Source organism: Mesoplodon mirus, assembly GCF_964341445.2.
Source record: "Mesoplodon mirus genome assembly, chromosome: 6".
In the NCBI taxonomy this organism is placed as follows: Eukaryota; Metazoa; Chordata; class Mammalia; order Artiodactyla; family Ziphiidae; genus Mesoplodon; species Mesoplodon mirus.
In genome coordinates this window covers 34,673,780-34,697,033 of record NC_138982.1, presented here as the reverse complement: position 1 = coordinate 34,697,033, position 23,254 = coordinate 34,673,780, and the positions used below count along the sequence as shown (strand labels likewise).

Below are 23,254 nucleotides of genomic sequence, written 5' to 3'. Positions count from 1 at the left end.
AATGGATACAAAAACAAGACCCATGTATATGTTGCCTACAAGAGACTCACTTCAGAACTAGAGACACATACAGACTGAAAGTGAGGGGATGAAAAAAAGGTATTCCATGCAAATGGAAATCAAAAGAAAGCTGGAGGGCCTCCCTGGTGGCGCAGTGGTTGAGAGTCCGCCTGCCGATGCAGGGGATACGGGTTCGTGCCCCGGTCTGGGAGGATCCCATATGCCGCGGAGCGGCTGGGCCCGTGAGCCATGGCCGCTGGGCCTGCGCATCCGGAGCCTGTGCTCCGCAACGGGAGAGGCCACAGCAGTGAGAGGCCCGCATACAGCAAAAAGAAAAAAAGAAAAAAAAAAAAAAAAGAAAGCTGGAGTAGCAATACTTATACAAGACAAAGTAGACTTTAAAATAAAGACTGTTACAAGAGACAAAGAAGGACACTACATAATGATCAAGAGATCAATCCAAGAAGATATAACAATTGTAAATATATATGCCCCCAACATAGGAGCACCTCAGTATATAAGGCAAATGTTAACTCAACAATAGTAGGGGATTTTAGCCCACTTACATCAATGAACAGATCATCCAGACAGAAAAATCAGTAAAGAAACACAGGCTTAAATAAGACATTAGACCAAAGGGGACTTCATTGATATTTATAGAACATTCCATCTGAAAGCAGCAGAATACACATTATTTTCAAGTGCACTTGGAACATTCCCCAGGATAGATCACATGCTGGGCCATAAAGCAAGCCTCAGTAAATTTAAGAAAATTGAAATCATATCAAGCACGTTTTCTGACCATGCTACGAGATTAGAAATCAACTACAAGAAAAAAACTGTAAAGGCTAAACAATATGTTACTAAACAACCAATAGATCACTGAAGAAACCAAAGAGGAAAGCAAAATATACCTAGAGACGAATGAAAATGAAAACACGACAATCCAAAGCCTTTGGGATACGGCAAAAGCAGTTCTAAGAGGTAAGTTTATAGTGATACAAGCTTACCTCAGGAAACAAGAAAAATCTCAAATAAACAACCTAACCTTACACCTAAAGCAACTAAAAAAGAAGAACAAACAAAACACAAAGTTAGTAGAAGGAAAGAAATCATAAAGATCAGAGCAGAAATAAGTGAAATAAAGATGAAGAAAACAATAGAAAAGATCAATGAAACTAAAAGTTGGGTCTTTGAAAAAAATAAACAAAATTGGGAATTCCCTGCTTGTCCAGTGGTCAGGACTGGGCGCTTTAACTTCCGAGGCCTGGGTTCAGCCCCTGGTCGGGGAGCTAAGATCCCACAAGCCATGCAGTGCTGCCAAAAAAAAAGAAAAGATAAAACTGATAAACCTTTAGCCAGACTCATCAAGAAAAATAGGGAGAGGGCCCAAATCAATAAAATTAGAAATGAGAAAGAAGTTACAACTGATGCCACAGAAATACAAAGCACCATAAGAGCCTACTAAAGGCAACTACATACCAATAAAATGGACAACCTAAAAGAAATGGACAATTTCTTAGAAAGGAGCAATCTTCCAAGATTGAACCAGGAAGAAATACAAAAAATGAACAGACCAATCACAAGTCCTGGAATTGAATTTGTGATTTAAAAAGTTCCCAACATACAAAAGTCCAGGACCAGACAGCTTCACAGGTGAAATCTATCAAACATTTAGAGAAGAGTTAACACCAATCCTTCTGAAATTATTCCAAAAAATTGCAGAAGAAGGAACACTCCCAAACTCATTCTGAGGCCACCATCACCCTGATACCAAAACCCAACAAGGATACCACAAAAAAAGAAAGTTACAGGCCAATAACATGGATGAACATAGACGCAAAAATCCTTGACAAAATACTAGCAAACTGAATCAAACAATACATTAAAAGGATCATACACCATGATCACGTGGGATTTATCCCAGGTTTGTAAGGATTCTTCAATACCCACAAATCAATCAGTGTGATACAGCACACAGCAAATTGAAGAATAAAAACCAAATGACCATTTTAATAGATGCAGAAAACTTTTGATAAAATTCAACTTCCATTTATGATAAAAACTCTTCAGGAAGTGGGCATAGAGGAAACATACCTCAACATAATAAAAGCCATATATGACAAACCCACAGCTAACATCATACTTAACGGTGAACAATTCTTCTAAGATCAGAAACAAGACAAGGATGTCCACTCTTGCCACTTTTATTCAACATAGTCTTGGAAGTTCTAGCCACAGAAATTTGAGAAGAAAAAGAAATAAAAGGGATCCAAATTGGAAAAGAAGTAAAACTGTCACCATTTGCAGATGACATGATGCTCTACATAGAAAATCCTAAAGATGCTACCAGAAAACAACCAGAGCTCAATGAATTCAGTAAAGTTGCAGGATACAAAATTAATATACAGAAATCTGTTGCATTTCTATACACTTATAACAAGGGATCAGAAAGGGAAATTATAGGAAACAATCCCATTTACCACCACATCAGAAAGAATAAAATACCTAGGAATAAACCTACCTAAGGAGACAAAAGACCTGTTCTCTGAAAAACTATAAGATGCTGATGAAAGAAATCAAAGATGACACAAACAGATGGAAAGATATACCATGTTTTTGGATTGGAGGAATCAATATTGTCAGATGACTATACTACCAAAGTAATTTACAGACTCAATGCAATCCCTATCAAATTACCAATAGCATTTTTCACAGAATTAGAACAAAAAATTTTACAATTTGTATGGAAACACAAAAGACCACAAATAACCAAAGCAATCTTGAGAAAGAAAAATGGAGCTGGAGGAATCAGGTTCTCAGACTTCAGACTATACTACAAAGCTACAGTAATCAAAACAGTATGGTACTGGCACAAAAACAGAAATATAGATCAACGGAACAGGATGGGAATTCCAGAGATAAACCCACGCACCTATGTTCACCTAAGCTATGACAAAGGAGGCAAGAATATACAATGGAGAAAAGACAGTCTCTTCAATAAGTGGTGCTGGGAAAACTGGACAGCTACATGTAAAAGAATAAGACTAGAACATTCTCTAACACCATACACACAAGTAAACTCAAAATGGACTAAAGACCTAAATGTAAGACTGGACACTATAAAACTCTTAGAGGACAGCACAGGCAGAACACTCTCTGACATACTGCAGCAATATCTTTTTGGATCCACCTCCTAGAGTAATGAAAATAAAAACAAAAATAAATGGGACCTAATTAAACTTAAAAGCTTTTGCACAGCAAAGGACACCATAAACAAAATGAAAAGACAACCCATAGAATGGGAGAAAATATTTGCAAATGAAGCAACCAACGAGGGATTAATCTCCAAAATATACAAACAGCTCATGCAGTTCAATATCAAAAAATACAAACAACCCAATCAAAAAATGGGAAGATCTAAATAGACATTTCTCCAAAGAAGACATACAGATGGCCAAGAGGCACATGAAAAGATGCTCAACATCACTAATTATTAGAGAAATGCAAATGAAAAGTACAATGGGGGGACTTCCCTGGTGGCGCAGAGGTTAAGAATCTGCCTGCCAAAGCAGGGGACATGGGTTCGATCCCTGGTCCGGGAAGATCCCACATGCCACGGAGCAACTAAGCCCATGCGCCACAACTACTGAAGCCCATGCACCTAGAGCCCATGCTCCGCAACGAGAAGCCACTGCAATGAGAAACCCATGCACCGCAACGAAGAGTAGCCTCTGCAACTAGAGAAAGCCCGTGTGCAGCAACAAAGACCTAACGTAGCCAAAAATAAATAAATAAATAAATAAAATAAAAATTTTTAAAAAGTACAATGAGGTATCACCGCACACTGGTCAGAATAGCCATCATCAAAATGTCTACAAACAATAAATGCCGGAGAGGGTGTGAAGAAAAGGGAACCCTCCTACACTGTTCATGGGAATGTAAACTGGTATAACCATTACGGAGAACAGTATGGAGGTTCCTGAAAAAATTAAAAATAGAAGTACCATATGATCCAGCAATTCCTCTCCTGGGCATAAATCCAGAGAAAACCATAATTCAAAAAGATACGTGCACCCCAATGTTCATAGCAGCACTATTTACAATTGCCAAGACATGGAAGCAACCTAAATGTCCATTGACAGAGGAATGGATAAGGAAGATGTGGTACATATATATAATGGACTATTACTCAGCCATTAAAAAAGAATGAAATAATGTCATTTGCAGCGACAAGGATAGACCTGGAGATCATCATACCAAGTGAAGTAAGTCAGACAGAGAAAGACAAATATCATGTGATATCACTTATATGTGGAATCTAAAAAAATATGATACAAATGAACTTATTTACAAAACAGAAACAGACTCACAGACTTCAAAAACAAACTTACCATTACCAAATGGGAAAAGTGAGGGGAAGAGATAAATCAGGAGTTTGGGATTAACATATACACACTACTATACATAAAATAATCAACGAGGACCTACTGCATAGCACAGGAAACTCTACTCAATAGTCTGTAATAACCTATATGGGAAAAGAATCTGAAAAAGAATGGATATATGTATATGCATAACTGAATCACTTTGCTGTACACCTGACACTCGCACAACATTGTAAATCAACTATACTCCAATATAAAATAAAAATTAAATGAAAAGAAACCTAAGTGCCATGTGGGATAAGATTGATATACTGATGTCATACAAATTGTTGCATTGCAAAAAAAAAAACATAGCATAAACCAAATCATAAGATAATTGACAAACTAATAAAAAATGTTGTCTCCATACATAAAAGGCTTCCTTAATGCCTAAAGAGATCCTATAACACTTTTTGATGTAGCATCATTCCTGTGGCCCCTTCTCTTTTCTGTATTTTTTGCCCTGTTTCCTGCTCCTCTCCCTGCTGAAAAAGTCTCTCCTATGTAAGTGCTCACACCAAGGGCCAGGAACCTCGTCAGCTCAAAGTGTGTTTGACTACTATCCACGCAGGCTACCAGTGTTTATGAAAAAACTATGTGTGGGTGCATTCATGCATGTATGAACTGGAAGGTAAGGAGGCCTGATGGCCTAACATGTTCCCATGCTAGAACTCAGTCCCAGCCTTCCTTGGTATCCAGCTATTCCCCTCAACTAATTCCATAAGGTGCTTTCTCATCACCCCCAACCAAGCATATAGAGACTGGCCCATATATAATTTCTATATGTAAATCATCAGAACTCACTAAGATATTCTTACTCCCTTCTGTTTTTGCAGCTCAGCTTTGGCATGGTATATATGTATTTGCTAGAGGGGTTAGGAAGTTGGGAAAAAGAATTAGTAGAGTAAGAGCCCTGAATTTGTATCTGGGTCATGGAGATGCTAATCCAATTCAATCACCACCCTTAAATTGCTGGATGTCCTTGGGTAATCTGCTATACATCTCAAGACCTCAGTTTCCTCACTTCTAAATGAGGGGGTTAGGCCTGATGTTCTCTCTTTCTAGCTCAAACAAAAAATCCCTCTCCCACTGAGAATGTATGTTTCCTCCCTCAAACCCAGATTTGATTCTATCCTCTTAGGGTACCTTTACAATCCTTTCTTACCCATCCCAATAGCTCAGATGTGCTACCGATGAGATTGTTAATCTGTCCTTATCTTGTAGACATTCTTCAGGCACTTACGCAGGTGCCCAGGATCTCCCCAACTAGTGTTTCCCATTGGTTTAACCACCTGATCACCTCCTTTGGGGCTGTTGATATTGAGGTGTCTTGGACCCACGTTCTCCCTAACGGCACTAAGGTGGTAGCTGAGAGGAAGTGAGTCTGGGGAGGAGGAGGGAGGCTGGAGCCCTGCAGTGTCTGGGGTCTTCACAGAGTGCTGAAGGAGGGGATGTGGAAAGAGGTGGCCAAGGACCTGAGTCTGGTTCCTGGGCAAATGAGAGAGCCAGGTGAGTCGAGGAGAGAGGGCTGGATTTGAGAGTTTGGGTTCTGTTGCCAGTTCCTCAGATTGGTGCGACCAAAAGGAAGTGTCTGGTAGTCAATGAACATCGTGGCTCAAGAGGGCAGCCACAGATGCAGGGAGCTCTATCCTATGGGCCTAATTAGCTCAGATGTGTGTGTGTTCGCAGGTGGAGGTGGCAATGAGTGGAAATTAGCTGACCAAGCTGCAGAGGTGGCCAAAAAAGCAGCAGGTATGGGCTTCCCTGGGTTGGTCATCACTGGAGCAGAAAGAGAAAGAACAGTCAGCTAAGGATTGTGCTGTATCTACACTACAAATGGGGAGATTTAAACAAAGACCCCCTGTTGCAGGGAGGTCCAAAAGTGAAAAAATACCTCAGTAGCCCTGAGTGTGCCTCATTTCTAAACTTAGCACAGTGAGTTCCAAGGAAAGCCAGATCTGGGGGATGTAAAGAAGGAGTAGGTGAAGAATAAAAGGAGCCAGTCCTTTAGTTGTTTAGTCTTGCTTCCCCCAACTAGCAGTTTCTTGATTATGCATATGGGTCATGTCTTCTTTGATTGTGCCTGACATTGGCTTGGGTACGTGATAGATCAAGACTACATTCCATCAAAAAGGGAGATAAAGAATTAATATTGTTAAAATGGCCATACTACCCAAAGCAATCTACAGATTTAATGTGATCCCTATCAAATTACCTATGACATTTTTCACAGAACTAGAACAAATAATCCTAAAATTTATATGAAACCATGAAAGACCTAGAATTGTCAAAGCAATAAAGCAGGAGGCATGATCTTCCCAGACTTCAGACAATACTACAAAGCTACAGTAATCAAAATGGCATGGTTTTGACACAAAAACAGACATATGGACCAATGGAACAGAATACAGAGCCCAGAAATAAACACAGCTATGGTCAACTAATCTTCAACAAAGGAGGAAAGAATATACAATGGAGAAAAGCCGGTCTTCAAGTGTTGCTGGGAATGCTGGACAGCCATATATAAATCAGTGAAATTAGAACACTCCCTCACACCATACACAAAAATAAACTCAAAATGGCTTAAAGACTTAAGTATAAGACACGATACCATAAAACTCCTAGAAGAGAACATAGGCAATACATTCTCTGACATAAATCGTAGCAATGTTTTCTTAGGTCAATCTCCCAAAGCAATAAAAATAAAAGCAAAAATAAACAAATGGGACCTAACCAAACTTATAAGCTTTTGCACAGCAAAGGAAACCATGAACAAAATGAAAAGACAACCTACAGAATGTGAGAAAATACTTACAAATGATGCAACCAACAAGGGCTTAATTTCCAAAATATACAAACAGCTCATACAACTCAATAACAAAAAACCAAACAACCCAATCAAAAAATGGGCAGAAGACCTAAACAGACATTTCTCCAAAGAAGACATACAGGTGGCCAAAAGGCACATGAAAAAATGTTTGGCATTGCTAATTATCAGAGAAATGCAAATCAAAACTACAATGAGGTATCACTTTACACCAGTCAGAATGGCCATCATCAAAAAGTCTATGAACAATAAATAAATGCTGGAGAGGGTGTGGAGAAAAGGGAACCCTCCTACACTCTTGGTGGGAATGTAAATTGGTGCAGCCACTATGGAGAACAGTATCGAGTTTAGTTTTCCTTAAAAAACTAAAAAAAGAACTACCTTATTATCCAGCAATCCCACTCCTGGGCATATATCCAGAAAAGACAGAAACTCTAATTTGATAAGATACTTGCACCCCAATGTTCACAGCAGCACTATTTACAATAGCCAAGACATGGAAGCAACCTAAATGTCTATTGACAGATGAATGGATAAAGAAGATGTGGCGTATATATACAATGGAATATTACTCAGCCATTAAAAAGAATGAAATAATGCCATTTGCAGCAACATGGATGGACCTGGAGATCATCATACTAAGTGGGGTAAGTCAGACAGAGAAAGACAAATACCATACGGTATGACTTATATGTGGAATCTAAAAAAAATGATACAAATGAACTTATTTACCAAACAGAAACAGACTCATAGATGTAGAAAGCCAACTTATGGTTACCAAAGGGGAAACGGGAGGGGGAGGGATAAATTAGGAGTTTGGAACTAGCAGATACAAACTACTATATATAAAATACATAAACAACAAGGACCTACTGTATAGCCAAGGGAACTATATTCAGTATCTTGTAATAAACTATAATGGAAAAGAATAAGAAAAAGAATATATATACTTATAGCTGAATCACTTTGCTGTACACCAGAAACTAATACAGCATTGTAAATCAACTAAACTTCAATCTAAAGAAATAAATTATAAATTTTCTGAGGCAAAAACAACCAAAAAAACCCAGATGAATGGATAAAGAAGCTGTAATACACACACACACACACACACACACATGCAATGGAATACTACTCAGCCATAAAAGAGAACAAAATTTTGCCATGTGCAGCAACATGGATGGACTTGGAGAGCATTATGCTAAGTGACATAAATCAGACAGAGAAAGACAAATATTGTATGATATCACTTATATGTGGAATCTAAAAAATACAAAAAACTAATGAATAAAACAAAAAAGCAGACTTGCAGATATAGAGAACAAACTAATTACCAGTGGGGGGGAGGGTATAGGGGTGGGGGAATGGGAGGTACAAACTATTGGGTGTAAGATAGGTTCAAGGGTGTATTGTACAACATGGGGAATACAACCAATATTTTGTAATAACTGTAAATGGAAAGTAACCTTTAAAAACTGTATTAAAAGTTTAAAAAATAAATAAATAAAAGAGTACCTGGACGCCGTAGTCTGTTTGTTGGTTACCAACTTCAACTCTAGGTGTCCACCAGAGGGCGTCAGAACCCAGAACTATGGTGCTTCATCCTGAATAGTCCATGTTGATCCAGGACTTGTAATCTCTGGACTCATCTGGCTCTTTCTCTAGCAGGGCAGAGGGGGCACGGTGTGGGAGCAGCTGGCAGCACCTCCTCCCACTGCTCTAGTAAGGTTTTGAAAATGTTTGAACTGCTTGGGGGCATGTGAGCCCAGCCCCCGGAGCAGCTCTGGGGGGCTCTGACTTGCTTGATAAGGTGAAGGCACAGGTCTGTTCTTGGTCCTGGGAGGATGTTACCTGGGTTAGCAGATAGCCCCACGCCAAAGAATTGCTTCAGAAATCCCTCCCTTCACCTCCTCTAAGGGGCAAATGGTCCATTCCTGACTAAGAAACCTCTTGCCTTTTGTCATACTGGATTGTTTGCTCAGACACCAGACCTGACCCCACACCTCACTTCCTCCCACCTCAGCTCAGGCACTGGGGGTACTCCAGGGAACCAGCACCCACTGTTTCTGGTTGCACACTGGAATCACCAGGGGAGCTTTTAAAACCTATGGATGCTGAGCCCCACCCCAGAGATTGCAACTGAATTGTTCTGGGGTGGGACCTGGGCAGCAGTGTTTTTAAAAGCCTCCCATGTGATTCTTATGTACAGCATTATTGAGAATCTCTGGGTTCAAGGCCTTGCTAACCAGGTGTAGGAGCTTGACAGAAATGTAGAATCGCAGCATCCCCTTCCGAGCTTGCTGAATCAGAACCTGCCTTTAAACCAGACGCCTGGGTCATTCAGTGGCACACTGCAGTTTGAGAAGCACTGGTCTAGTCAGCATACTATTCTACTTCGTCCACGCTCATTCCCTGGGCCTGAACCACAGCCTCCACAGCTTTCTCAAGTTGGAGCACTGGCCTTCAGAAGTCTTTGCCTCTGATCTGCAGAAAGAAACACATTTTATATCAAGATGTAGAGCACACCTGTGTATATATAATGAAACCATACCTTTACTATTGTTACCAAACCAAACTTCAGTCCATTCACTTGGGCACAGTAAAGCCAATCTGCTGACACCGGATTGTGGTGAAGGAAAGTGCAGCATTTATTGCAGGGCACCAAGCAAGGAGTCCAGGCTGCTAGTGCTCCCAACTCCCTGATGGCTTTCAGGGAAAGGTTTTTAAAGACAGGGTGAGAGAAAAGGGTGTATGATCAGCTCACGGACATTCTTCTGATTGGTTGTTGGTGAGTAACTGGGAATCAACATCATCAACCTCCTGATTCCAACTGGTCTGGGGTCTACGTGCTTGTGGGCAGCATGCAGTTAACTTCTTCCACCTCGTGGGGGTTTTAGTAGCTGTCAAACAGCTCAAAGGATATGGTCCAGTATATTATCTATAGCCCTTGAGGAGGAACTAACAGTCCTTGACTTTGTTTAATGACTAAACTATTATTATTCTGTCTTGCTTGGCTGTTTTCCTTTCTTTCTGCATTTTCTTACTTCTCTGATTAAATTTATTCTTTGGAAGTTGGGGAAGGCCTAGGAGGCTAAAGTTTTTCTACAGACAAGAGAGAGGCAGGGCTTCCTTGGTGGCGCAGTGCTTGAGAGTCCACCTGCCGATGCAGGGGACACGGGTTCGTGCCCCGGTCTGGGAAGATCCCACATGCCGCGGAGCAGCTGGGCCCGTGAGCCATGGCTGCGGGGTCTGCGCATCCAGAGCCTGTGCTCTGCAACGGGAGAGGCCACAACAGTGAGAGGCCCGCGAATCGCAAAAAAAAAAAAAAGAGAGAGAGGCAGAGGACATGGTGGGGATTAGGGTCTGTCCTGGGAAGGCCCCATAGGGTCCTGCTTGGTTACACTATCTGTGATGCACTCTCATCCATTCAATAGATATTGCTGGCACCTACTGTATACTCGGCATTGTTCTAGGTGCCTGTGCCAGTCTTATCCCCAGACAAAACTTCCTGTCATTGTGGAGTTTATGTTGGTGGGCGGAGGCCAGGGAGGGTTGTCAGAAAGTTAAAAGTAAATCATAAATATGAAGGACATGCTTGAAGATTATAGTTTCTTTTACAACTTACATTTGGGGGGACTTCCAGATCCTGATTATGGTGCTTCTTGATCCTGGTGCTGGTTATATTCACTTTGCAAAATGCCCAAGTCTTTGCACTTCTCTGGATGCACGTTATACTTCAATGAAAAGTTCAGAAAATTATATTCTGATATTTTCTATTACTGTCCTCTTTCATTAAAAAAAAAGCCAGGGTTTCCCTGGTGGTGCAGCGGTTGACAGTCCGCCTGCCGATGCAGGGGACACGGGTTCGTGCCCCGGTCCGGGAAGATCCCACGTGCCGCGGAGCGGCTGGGCCTGTGAGCCATGGCCGCTGAGCCTGCGCGTCAGGAGCCTGTGCTCCGCAGCGGGAGGGGCCACAGCAGCGAGAGGCCCGCGTACCGCAAAAAAAAAAAAAAAAAAAAAAAAAGCCAGTTAAGGGACTTCCCTGGTGGCGCAGTGATAAAGAATCCGCCTGCTAATGCAGGGGACATGGGTTCGAGCCCAGTCTGGGAAGATCCCACATGCCACGGAGCAACTAAGCCCATGTGCCATAACTACTGAGCCTGTGCTCTAGATCCCACAAGCCACAACTACTGAGCCCAAGTGCCACAACTACTGAAGCCCACGTGCCTAGAGCCCATGCTCCGCAACAAGAGAAGCCACCGCAATGAGAAGCCCGTTCACTGCAACTAGAGAAAGCCCGCACTCAGCAACAAAGACCCAACGCAGCCAAAAAAAAAAAGCCAGTTAAAACTCACTAAATTCAGTTCACCTCCAGCTAATAGTTTGCAAGAGTAGTTTAAAAAACATTGCTCTATTTTTAAAAACAAAACAGAACCCAAAAAACCTTCAGCCCAATCACTCCGCAGCATCAACACTCTTGGCCGAGCACCTGCTTACAGGTATGAGCCAGGCTGCCTTCACCACCCGCCACTGCCTTCCTTGACCTCCTGCTTACCCCACACATGCAACCATCTCACAGTGGAGATTCTTCAAGGCACTGCTACATGCCTCCCTCAAGCAGCTTGGGCTGCCTCTGCTTAGAACTAGACCTGACAAGCCCTTCTCCCTGCAGAATCACTCTGCTGTGGGCAGCTCTTTTCAAGTTTCAGATCTGGGAAGAGACTGGCATAGGCACATTGGAGGATTGGGTTTATCCCCCCAGCCTCCTGAATCTCCTAAGCCTTGTGTTTCTAGCCTGTGTCTCATTTCCTCCATTGTGCTGTCAGTCCCCTTGGGAGAGAGCAGTCTCCCCAGCTACCAGTACCAGAGTCAAACACAATGAAGAGAAGGAGACATGCTCCAAGACAACTTCCATCACAGCTCCAGTGCTCAATGTGGTGGTGGGGACAGTCCAGGAGTTGAGATGGCAGGATGGGGGAAGGGAGCAGGAGACCTCTTTTCTGTGAGCCTAAAGCTCCAGATAACCCTGCACTAGGGATGTCGGAGGCGTGGGTCTGGCTCTTGAGAGCAACTGGAAGGGAGATGGGAGAATGGGGAGCTGGGCTCCCCTAAGAGAATCACCCAGCAGAACAATCCAGCATGTAGGTGCTTTGACCCTTTGCCTTGTTTGATTTAGAGCTTGATTTACCAGCAGAGAAACTTGCTCCAAATCAGTTGTTTGCATCTATTGATCCCCCAAATCTGGTCAGACTGATGCCAAAAATCTTGGCTCTCTGTGCACCAATGCCAAACAGAAATACAGAGTTTTGGAGGAACAAGAAAAATGGCTTTAATCTTTGCCTGGCAAAGGGGAAAACACAGCAGGCTAGCACCTCAAGAACTGTGCCCCCCCCCTTCCCGGGGGATCAGACAAGATCTTATAGGTGGGGCTCACAGTCCAGGGTATATGATAAGGATCAAAATTGTGAAGGTCTTGCATTCTTCTCGCATTATTTCAAAACAGTCACAGCTGGTGTCAGGCAGCTGGCTAACTGGGTCCAGCAGCCCGGTAGTTGAGCCTGTTTGTCTCTGGTTTATCTTTCTTTCTGAAATGCAAAAGGCTATAAGGGGTGACTTGTTACAAGGGAGTGCAGGGTAGTAGGTGCATGATGTAATTTACATAGAGTTAGGGGGTATTACCATGCAGGATGTAATTCACATAGTGTCAGGGAGTAATGGGTTAGCTTTGTGAAGGACATATCTAGTTACAGACAGTACAGATTAGCAACAGTTAAAATAAAGCTAGGAGTGATTAACTCTTTCCATCCCGTTTGTTTCTTCTCTAGCCTGTTCACTGTTTACTTTACTTTCCTTGTTCTCAGGAGAGGAAAAACTTCATTTCTATTTTTGTTGCAACAAATTCCCCACTGCTAGTTCATTCCGTCCATATTAATGGAGGAAGGGAAACGGGTGTCATTCTTGTCTGGCTGAGGACAAAACTTCAGTTTTGCTCCACTTGACAATCACCAGCTGTCCAGCCCAGGGGCCCATCTACTACTTTAAAACCTGATGCTTCCCAAAGCTCCTGGGTATGGTGTTGCTTTGTTGTGCCTTATTGGTTCAGAGCAGACTTGGGAGTCAGAAAAGTGGATTTGAATTCTGGCTTCACTACTACCAGCTGTTACTTAATCGTGTAGAGCCTCAGTTCTACCACCTGTGGAGTACTACCTGCCCTAGACCCTGTCTCGGCCCAGGTGGGGTGCATTCAACTTCCTGCTCAGTGGCCCTGGCTGCATGGTGAAGGGCAACCCCCTTACACACACTGTTATCGAATGATTTAGTAGAAAGTTGCCCTGCTCACCTCACAGGGAAAGACGCCATGACCCAAATCCACCCAGTCCAACCCCACCATAGCTGTCTAGAACCCGCCCCCTTCTCATTGCCCTGCTGTCCTCAGGCCAGAGCCCTTGGGCCCAATGCTGGAAAATAGGAGTGCAGAAGGAGGCACCCTTACACAATTCTCTGATGTCTGATCCTTGGGACAATTCTGTCTGGAGTTGTTTTATTATTAAACGCATCTTATAGATGAGGTACAGTCAGAAACGGTCAACTTGCCCTAGCTTTTGGGTTCTAAGCTTGGCAGCCCAAGGCCGCCTCCAGCTGTGCTAGGATCTGGGTCTGCAGGTTGCACTATCACTGGGAAAAGGAGCTCTGAATTTTCTCCTCCTTTTGGGGTACGGACCCAAGAGGGAGCAGTGCAAGAGGGAGGAAGACCCCCTTTGCCTGGGACTCTTTCTGCCTGTATTCCCAGCAGGAAGTGTCACAGGCCTGAGCCCAGCTCTCCCTTGGCCCCAGGGAAACGGTGGAGGCAGCCCAGGTTCATAGGTCTCTGGGCTGTTGCTGAAAGATTAGGACTAGAGTCCCTCTCTGCAGTCAAACACTCACTGGATTGGGACCTTGGAAACTTTCCGGTCCAACCTCCTCTTCATTTTAGAAACGAAGCAACTGAGGCCAGAGGAAAGTGGTTTTTTTACACTCATAAGTCAGGAGCAGCTGAACTGCTACTTAGAATTCGAGACTCCTATTTCAGCGCTCCTCCATTGGGCCCTGTTGACTACACCGTCTCAGTGTGGACTCCCTACCTTCTGCTTCACCTCTTCTCCCTCTGGCTCCACAGGAAGGCGCAAGCAGGGCTTCTGGTTGGATGAAGAAGGGGAAGCAGTAAGGGTTCTGAAGGAAGAAGGAGGAGAAGTAAGTGGGACATGGCCCCTTAAGGGGGCGGGCCAATCCGGCCAGGCTCCGCCCCACCTCGGGCAGCGCAGGCGCAGGCTGGCTCCAGGAACACCCGGCGGGAGGGCGGGCGCTCTTGGTTCTCTGGCCGGGGCACGGGGCCGCAGCACCTGCGGGGGCCGGCGCAGGGCGCGGCGCCCGGCGGGCGGACGTCGACGTCCAGGAGCGAGGGCTGGGAGCCGGGACCGGGACGTGGGGGCGGAGCGGGAGGGGACGCGACCCCGCAGCCCCCTCCCCCGGGGGACGGGGCGGAAGGAGCCGGGTGGGGGGCGGTGTAAGCGGGCGGCGAGGGCAGCACCATCTGGAGGGGCGGGACCGCGCGGCCTCTGGGGGGCAGGAGAGTGCGTTGGGCAGTGCCGGCTGGGGGCCCTAGGCCGGGAGCGCAGGAGGAGCGCGGCGGGCTCTGCCCAGCGCTGCAGGAGCAGCAGCCGCAGCGGATCGGGGTTCTCAGCTGGGGCCCGCAGCAGCTCCGCGGGCTGAAGCTCGGCGTGGAGGAGCAGGGGGGCGTGGGTCCGGCCGTGCAGGAGGAGGGCGGGGTGGGCCCGGGGGTGCAGGAGCGGGGCGGCCGGGGCCGCGAGCCCAGCCTGGGGGTGGTGTGGGGGCCTGGGGACTGCGCGGACTGGAGACGCCCGCCGCCGTGGACGGGCTCCGCGGGCTGGCCTGTGGTGCAGGAGGAGGGGCTGGGCCCCCGCAAGCAGCACCAGGAGAAAGGGGGAGGCAGCCCCGCAGTGCAGGAGCGGGGGGAGGCTCGCACCGGGGTGCAGGAGCAGGGGGAGGGGAGCCCACGCAGGCTGCTACAGCAGCCCGAGCAGCTGTCCGAGCTCGGGGACGGCCTCTGGGAGAGCAGAGACGAGCTCGAAAGTTCCGAGGAGCGGGGGGAGCAGTACTGGGAGAGCTGCGGGCACCTCAGAGGGGAGGCAGAGGTCCTGGGAGCGGCCCCGGCACGCCGCAAGAGACTCGAACTGGTGGGGAGGGCCCGACTAGTGGGGCCCCAGGGGCCTGAGGGAGAGGGGCGCCTTGGGGTGCAGGAAGCAAATTGGCTACCCGGGGTGCAGGAAGGGCAGGTTGTGCGGGCTGTCCAGGAAACATACCTGGACGGGAAAGGGTCCCAGGAGGGAGACAGGCCCCTGGAGGGACACAGGATCCGGAGGCGCAGGCGGAGGAGGAGGTGGTAACTCACAGGCCGGCTGCTCAGCACCAGCATCCGGCCGGGCCAGGGCCGTGGTGAGCGCAGGATGTAGGGGTTTGGGGAGTGGGGGTCAGAAGAGCGCCGTGAACCTGGGAGCGTTGGAAATCACTGCCCAATAGCGGGCAGTGTCCTGCTGGGTCCTTTTCCTTCACCTCAGCCGGGACATCATAGAAGCTTTGTCTGCAGAGAGCCAGTGGAAGGCAGCAGGTAAGGAAGCCCAATTCTGTTCTCAGCTGGAATTGGTGTGTTTGGAAGGAGGGCTGCAGTTATCTCAGGAGAGCGTGGTCTCCAAACTGCCTTTTTTCATTCCCCTGTGTTTAAACCTGGAGAGGAATGAAGTAGTGCAGTGTTCAACAGCGAGACAGGACCCCTCCCCCCAGTACTGTATACGCCAACTGGAGTGATGGGATATTTCCTCAGAGTCTAGACTGGCGGTGAGACTGTCTGGGTGGGTGGCTGCCAGGCCTGGGCAGAAGGGAGAGAGGGGTAGTCCCAGGCTAAGGTTGCAGAGGAAGTAGTCACCTCTCCACCCCTCCATCCCCCCTCCACCCGTTTACCGGTGGAGATAGGGGTGCCTCCATGCCATAGCTGGGTTGGTGCAATCAGCACAGGCTGCCTCACGTCCTCAAAACACGTTCCAGAAAAGGGAAGGGGCAGCACTGCTTTAACAGGACCTTATCTTGTAACCCTCTTGGCCACGTGGGCTGAGATGTGAGTGTGGCAGCCGGTAACTTGGGCACGAGCCTGGCCTGCTCCTGCCACACCTTCTTGTCACATTTGATTAATACTGAGGGCCCAGAGCCAAGGATAAATAGTGGGCAGAAGGGTGGAGAGCTGGTGAGGACTTCTGTCTCCGTGTGGGCTCTCAGGACCCCAACCTGAAAGAGTGGGATAGGAGAGGGTATCTGCACTGCTGGACTCTGGGCATCCTCGGTGGCCCAGACCTCAGCCCCACCCCATGGAGGTGGACACATGGGCAGCTGTGGCATCATGGGTTCTGTACCAGCCAGGGCCAGCTCTCAGCCCAGTTTAGAGGTGGGGTTTGCAGAGGTGGGGGCTAAATTTGGCTTCCTGTTGACTTCCTCATGGCCTGGGTGCCAGGCCTTTTCATTCCTGCCCCACAGGGGCTTGGTTGGCCACTTGTGGGCCTCATCTGCCTAGGGATGTTCACCTCTTACCTGGCGCTGTCTGGGTTCTTGCTTCTCTAGTCCTCGGGTCGGGGTGGGTACAGAGTTGCTGCCTGTCTCGGGGCCTTAGCCAAGACCCATCTCTGCCCCACCCCAAGGAGTGGCTCCGAGTCAGATGGCTCCCAGACCCCTGTTCCAGCCGGACTGGGTGAAGATAGTCCTTTTCTGTTGGGGCAGGGGGAGTGGTGGTCGCGTCCTAAGCAGGCAGCTGCTGGGACTCTGCTGGAGGAGCCAGTTAGCCTGCTCCCCATGCAGACCCAGACTTGACTGTCAACTTCGTCCCATGCCTGCCTGTCATCCTGCCACCCCAAACAGTCATGCACCGGAAGTTCAGCCGCTGTGTCCAAGGTGTCTGGCTCTTCTGGGACGGCCAGACTGGTTCTTGCGCTCTGGCTTCAGTGGAGAGAACTGTTCTAAACACGTGCACATAAGCATACACCTTCACCCTGTTTCAGGTTGATTCTTGAATTTGTGGTAGATGAAGAGAAAGAGGACTTTGGCAGATCTGGGTTTACTAGCTGGGTAACTAGTGTGTAACTAGGATAACATTTCTGGGCTTCAGTTCCTCGTCTGTGAGGCGGGCCCTGGTTTTCCCTACAGTGTCCTGAGTGCAGAGGGCTCAGACCCTTCTTTGCCAGCCTAGCATCCACCTTCCCAGGAGCCATGGCCAGTGGACATTAGGCAGGAGTGGTCAGCGCTCCCAGGCCTTTTCCTCTAGCCCCTGAGCGCACAATTATCCCCCTGCCCTGTGCTTTATCCTGGAAGATGAAGTGTTTGTTTTTAATAATAGCTTTATTGAGGTATAATGACATATGGTAAATGGCACATATTTAAAACATAATTTAATAAGTTTTAACATGTGTGTATACCTGTGAAACCACCACCACAATCAAGATAATGAACATACCCATTATTCCCAAACCCCCAAAAGTTTTTTGTGCCCCTTTGTAATCCCTCCATCCCACCCCTCCTTTGCCATCCCCCTTCCCCAGGTAACAGTAGTCTGCTTTCGGTCACTATACATTAGTTCGCATTACCTAAAATTTATGTAAATGGAATCATACAGTATGTGCTCTTTTTTTTTTTGGCCTGGCTTTTTTCACTCAGCATAATTATTTTGAGATTCATCCACGTTTTTGTGAGTATCAATTGCTTATTCCTTTTTGTTGCTGTGTAGTATACCACAGTCTGTTTATCCATTTACCTCCTGATGGGTTGTTTTCAGTTTTTGGTTATTACAAGTAAAACTGCTATGAACATATGTGTAAGTCTTTGTACGGACATATGCTTTTTTTTTTCTTGGGTAAATCCTTAGGACTGGAATAGTTGGATCATATGGTAGGTGTACATTTAATTTTTAACAAACCGTCAGACTTTTCCAAAGTGGTTGTACCATTTTATGTACCCACCAGCTGTGTATGAAAGTTCTAGTTTATTCACTACTTTGTCAGCACGTGGTGTGACCAGTCTCTTTAAATTTAGACATATTAATAGGTCTGTAATGGTTATCTCATTTTGGTTTTAATTTACATTTCTCTAATGACGAATGTTGAGCATCTTTTCATCTTATTTGCCATCTGTATATCTTTGGAGATGTGTCTGTTCAAATTGTTTACCCATTTTTTAATTGCGTGGGGTTTTTTTTTGTACTAAGTTTTGGGAGTTCTTTTATATTCTGGATTCAAGCCTTTTATGGGATATGTGATTTGCAAGTATTTTCTTCCAGGCTCTGGCTTGCACTTTAATTCTCCTGCGGTACCCGGGCCTCTCACTGTTGCGGCCTCTCCCATTGCGGAGCACAGGCTCCGGACACGCAGGCTCAGCTGCTGTGGCTCACAGGCCTAGCCGCTCCGCGGCATGTGGGATCCTCCCGGACTGGGGCACGAACCCGTGTCCCCTGCATCGGCAGGAGGACTCTCAACCACTGCGCCACCAGGGAAGCCCGTCATTTTAACCATTTTTAAGTGTATAGTTCAGTAGAGTTAGGTACTTCCACGTTGTTGCACAACCATCACTATCATCCATCTCCAGAACTTTTTCTTATCTTGCAAAACTGAAACTCTTTACCTATTAAACAATCTCTGTATTCCCCCGTCTCCTCCCATCTCTGGCAATCACATTCTACTTTCTGTCTCTACGAATTTGACTACTCCAAATACCTCATGGGAGTAGAATCATACAGTATTTGTCCTTTTGTGACTGGCTTTTTTCACTTACCGTAACATATTCTAGGTTCATCCTTGTTCTAGCATGTGTCAGAATTCCCTTCTTTTTTTTTTTTTAAGGCTGAATAGTAATCCACTGTATGAATATACCAGACTTTGTTTATTCATCTATCAATGGTTGCTACTACCTTTTTGCTATTGCCAATAATGTTGCTATAAGATGGTGTTGTTTTTTAAATTTAAATTTCCAATTGTTTGTTGTTAGTATATATAAATAAAGTTGACTTTTGTATATTATACCCTCCCACCTTGCTAAACAGGTTGTTCTAGTAGCTTTTTTGTGGCTTCCATTGGATTTTATACATAGACTGTCATGTCATCTGCTAATATAGACAGTTTTACTTCTTCCTTTCTGGTCTTTATGTCTATTATTTCTTTTTCTTGCCTGATTGCACTGGCTAATCCTCTGATATAATGTTGAATAGAAGATTAGGTATCTTGTTCCTGATCTTCAGGGGAAAACATTCAGTATTTCACCACTATGCATGATTTAGCTGTAAGTTTTTCATATATGATCTTTATCAGGTTGAAGAAGCTCCCTTCTGTTCCTATTTTACACAGATTTTTAATAGAAATGGATGTTGGATTTTGTCAAATGTTTTTTCTATGTTTATCAAAATGATGATAGGATTTTCTTTTTTAGTTAATGTGAATGAATTACAATGATTTCGTCTTCAAATGCTAAATCAACCTCGCATTCCTGAGATAAGCTCCAATGGGTCACGGTTATTATTCTTTATGTATATTGCTGGATTCCATTTGTTAAGAATTTTTGCATCTATGTTTATGAGGATATTTTTCTTGTAATGTTTACAGGATTCATAATATACATCCTTAATTTATCATGTGTTTATGAGGATATTTTTCTTGTAATGTCTACAGGATTCATAATATACATCTTTAATTTATCATAGTCTGCCTTCAAGTGATGTAAGAACCTTAAAATATTTTCATTTTTCCCTTTATGCAATATTATTAAAATTATACATGTTATAAACCCCACACTACATTGGTATAATTTTTGTTTAAACAGTCAATTTATCTTTTAAAGTAATTTAAATATAGTAAAAAAATTTTGTTAACTATTTACCCATGTAGTTGCCATTTCCAGTGCTATTCATTTCTTTGCATAGATCCATATTTCTATATGTATTATTTTTCTTCTGTCTGAAGGACTTCCTTTAACATTTATTATAGTGCAGGTCTGCTGGTGTTGAATTCTTTCAGCTTTTGTATATTTAGAAAGTTTATTTAGCCTTTATTTTAAAAAGGTATTTCCATTGGAATAGAATTCTAAATCATTAGTTTTAATGATGTTGTGCCACTGTCCTCTCATTTCCATTGTTTCTGCAAGAAATCTGTTGTCATCTTTGTTCCCTGTATGTAGCATGTCTCCCTTGCCTTCCCCAGCTACTTTTTGAGATGTTATCACTGGTTTTGAGCAATTTGATTATGATGTGCGATGGTGTAGTTTTCTTCATGTGTCTTGTGTTTGAAGTCATTGAGTTTCTTGAATCTGTGGACTCTTAGTTTTCATCAGATTTGGGAAAATTTCAGTCATTGTTTCTTCACATGTTTTTTTTTTCTGTTCCCAACTCTTCTTGGGAACTCTCATTACACATATATTAGGCCACTTGAAATTGTCCCACTGCACACTGATGCTTTGTTCATTTAAAAAAGAATCTGGGGCTTCCCTGGTGGTGCAGTGGTTGAGAGTCCGCCTGCCGATGCAGGGGACATGGGTTCATGCCCCGGTCCAGGAAGATCCCACATGCTGCGGAGCGGCTGGGCCTGTGAGCCATGGCCGCTGAGCCTGCGCGTCCAGAGCCTGTGCTCCGCAACGGGAGAGGCCGCAACAGTGAGAGGCCCACATACCGCAAAAAAAAAAAAAAAATCTTTTTTCCTTTGTGTTTCATTTTGGGTCGTCTAGTATTACTATAGTAATGGTGCTATTACTGTGTCTTCATTTTAACCCACTTTTTCTTCTGCACTGTCTAATCTGACTTAAATTCCATTCACTTTATTTTTTCATTTCATATAGTGTAGTCTTTATTCTAAAAGTTCAATGATAGTCTTTTAAAAACATAGTTATAATTGTTTTAGTGTCTTTGTCTACTAATTCTAACATCTGTGTCAGTTCTGGGTTGGTTTTGATTGATTGCTTTTTCTCCTCATTATGGATCATAGTTTCTTCCTTATTTTTTTTCTGGTAATTTTTTTTTTGGCTGTGTTGGGTCTTCATTGTTGTGTGTGGCCTTCTCTCTAGTTGTAGCGAGTGGGGGCTACTCTTCGTTGCGGTGCACAGGCTTCTCATTGCAGTGGCTTCTCATTGCAGAGCACGGGCTCTAGGTACGTGGTCTTCAGTAGTTGTGGCACGTGGGCTCTAGAGCGCAGGCTCAGTAATTGTGGCGCACGGGCTTAGTTGCTCGCACCATGTGGGATCTTCCTGGACCAGGGCTCTAACCCGTGCCCCCTGCATTGGCAGGCGGGTTCTCAACCACTGCACCAGAATCCCTCTGGTAATTTTTTATTGGATGCCAGACAATCCATTTTACTTTGTTGGTTGCTGGGTATTTTTGTATTCCTATAAATATTCTTGAGCTTTGTTCTGAAATGCAGTTAAATGACTGGGAAATAGTTTGACCCTTTTGGATTTCATTTTTAAGATTTGTTAGGTGAGACCAGAGCCATGCTCAGTCTGGGGCTAATAATTCCTCACTGCTGAGGCAAGACCCACCTGTGTATTCTACCCAGTGCCTAGCTTTTCCAGTCTGGCTAGTGGGAACAAGCAATTTTCCCAGCCCTGTGAGCACCAGGCACTGTTATAGCTAATCCTTTTGGGTGATTCTTCTTCCCAGCCTTGGGTAGTTTCCATACATTCATGTGATGATCAGTACTCAGCTTACTACTCAAGGGGGATCTTTTACAGACTTCTGTGGTGCTCTCTCTTCTCTGATGCTCTGTTCTGTGAATTCTGGCCACTTGAGTTTCCCCAGAGTCTCAGCTCCATCTCTTCAACTCAGAGAGTCCTTTGGGGTCCAACTGGTTCCCTTCCCTTTTCTGTAGCCTGGAAACCCAACCATAGGGCTGACCTCCTTTGTTTCCTATCTCCTAGGTATCACTGACCTTTGCATCTTGATGTCTGGTGTCTTCAAAACCATTTTGTATATTTTGTCCATTTTTCTGTTGTTTCAGTCAGGAGGGTAAGTCTGATCCGTGTTATTCCATCTTGGCCAAAGATGAGGATTTTACTTTAATTTCCTCATTCCCACCCTGCTACTCATCCCATCTTCGAGCCCATCCACTCTGGGCATATCTCATTTTTTCTTCAATCTACTGTTCATTGTTTACATTCTTATGGTGTAGTAAACTGTGACTTTTCCTTTCCTGGGCACCTTTTTGTTCTTCCTGGAGTTGCTTTTTTTGTGTGCTTAGTTTTCTATGTACTTTTCAATTAATTAAACTCTCCAGTAGCTGTATAAATTTCTCAGGGTGTCAATTCCATTAGGTATTCTATCAAATTCACCTCTCTGAAGAAGTCTCTTTCAGAGCCTTGTGCCCTAAAGCGGCATGGACTAATTGCTCTCTATCACTGATGCTTAGCTGTCCTCCTGGGATCTCCCTTTAAGCATCTTGGACATTTCCTTCACTGCCTTTCTGTGCCTTTCTCTCCTGTTTCCTATCTTCCCCTTTGTTGGTTTATTCTCTAGTTCGGTAGAGTACATCTTTTAGAAGCTTCCTAAGAGAGGAGGGTGAAAGAGTGGTAGATTATTCTGAGACCTTGCCAGTCTGATACTCAGTCACTTAATTAGCTGAATATAGAGATCTAGGCTGGAAATTGCTTTCCTTTGGAATCTTAAGGACATTGCTCTTAAGTTCCAGAGTTAACATTAATGTCTAAAATCATTCCCAATCCTTTTTGTGGAACTTGTGTTATACCGTTGCCCAGGAGTTTATAGCATCTTTTCTTTATCTCCAGTATTCTTTAATTATGTAGCTTGGTGTGGGCTTTTGCTCTCCATTGTGGAAGATACTTTATCCTCCAACCCTTCTATTGTGATTTTAGTAATTTTAACAGCAGTAAATGTCTGTTGATATTATTTTATCCCATGGCATGGATGGGGTAGACA

At 44.7% G+C, this 23,254-nt stretch overlaps 2 protein-coding genes across 3 annotated transcripts in view; one reads left to right on the top strand and one right to left on the bottom strand.

Moving 5' to 3' along the window:
- Positions 1-9,872: 9,872 nt before the first annotated feature.
- On the bottom strand, positions 9,873-17,810 carry LOC309805932 (uncharacterized protein; the record flags this gene model as incomplete). The annotated part of the gene is made up of 6 exons (XM_082624310.1): positions 9,873-9,960; positions 10,880-10,988; positions 14,376-15,107; positions 15,278-15,428; positions 15,615-15,801; positions 17,807-17,810. The coding sequence occupies 5 exons, from the start codon at positions 17,808-17,810 to the stop codon at positions 10,905-10,907; spliced, it is 1,158 nt and encodes a 385-aa protein (XP_082480436.1). The 3' UTR covers positions 9,873-9,960; positions 10,880-10,904.
- Positions 15,128-23,254, top strand: part of TNK2 (tyrosine kinase non receptor 2) — a gene marked incomplete at its 3' end in the record, with an annotated part of 40,500 nt that continues 32,373 nt past the window's right edge. For both annotated transcript variants that reach the window (XM_082625423.1, XM_082625425.1), the window contains exon 1: positions 15,128-15,919. The remainder of the gene's footprint in view (positions 15,920-23,254) is intronic.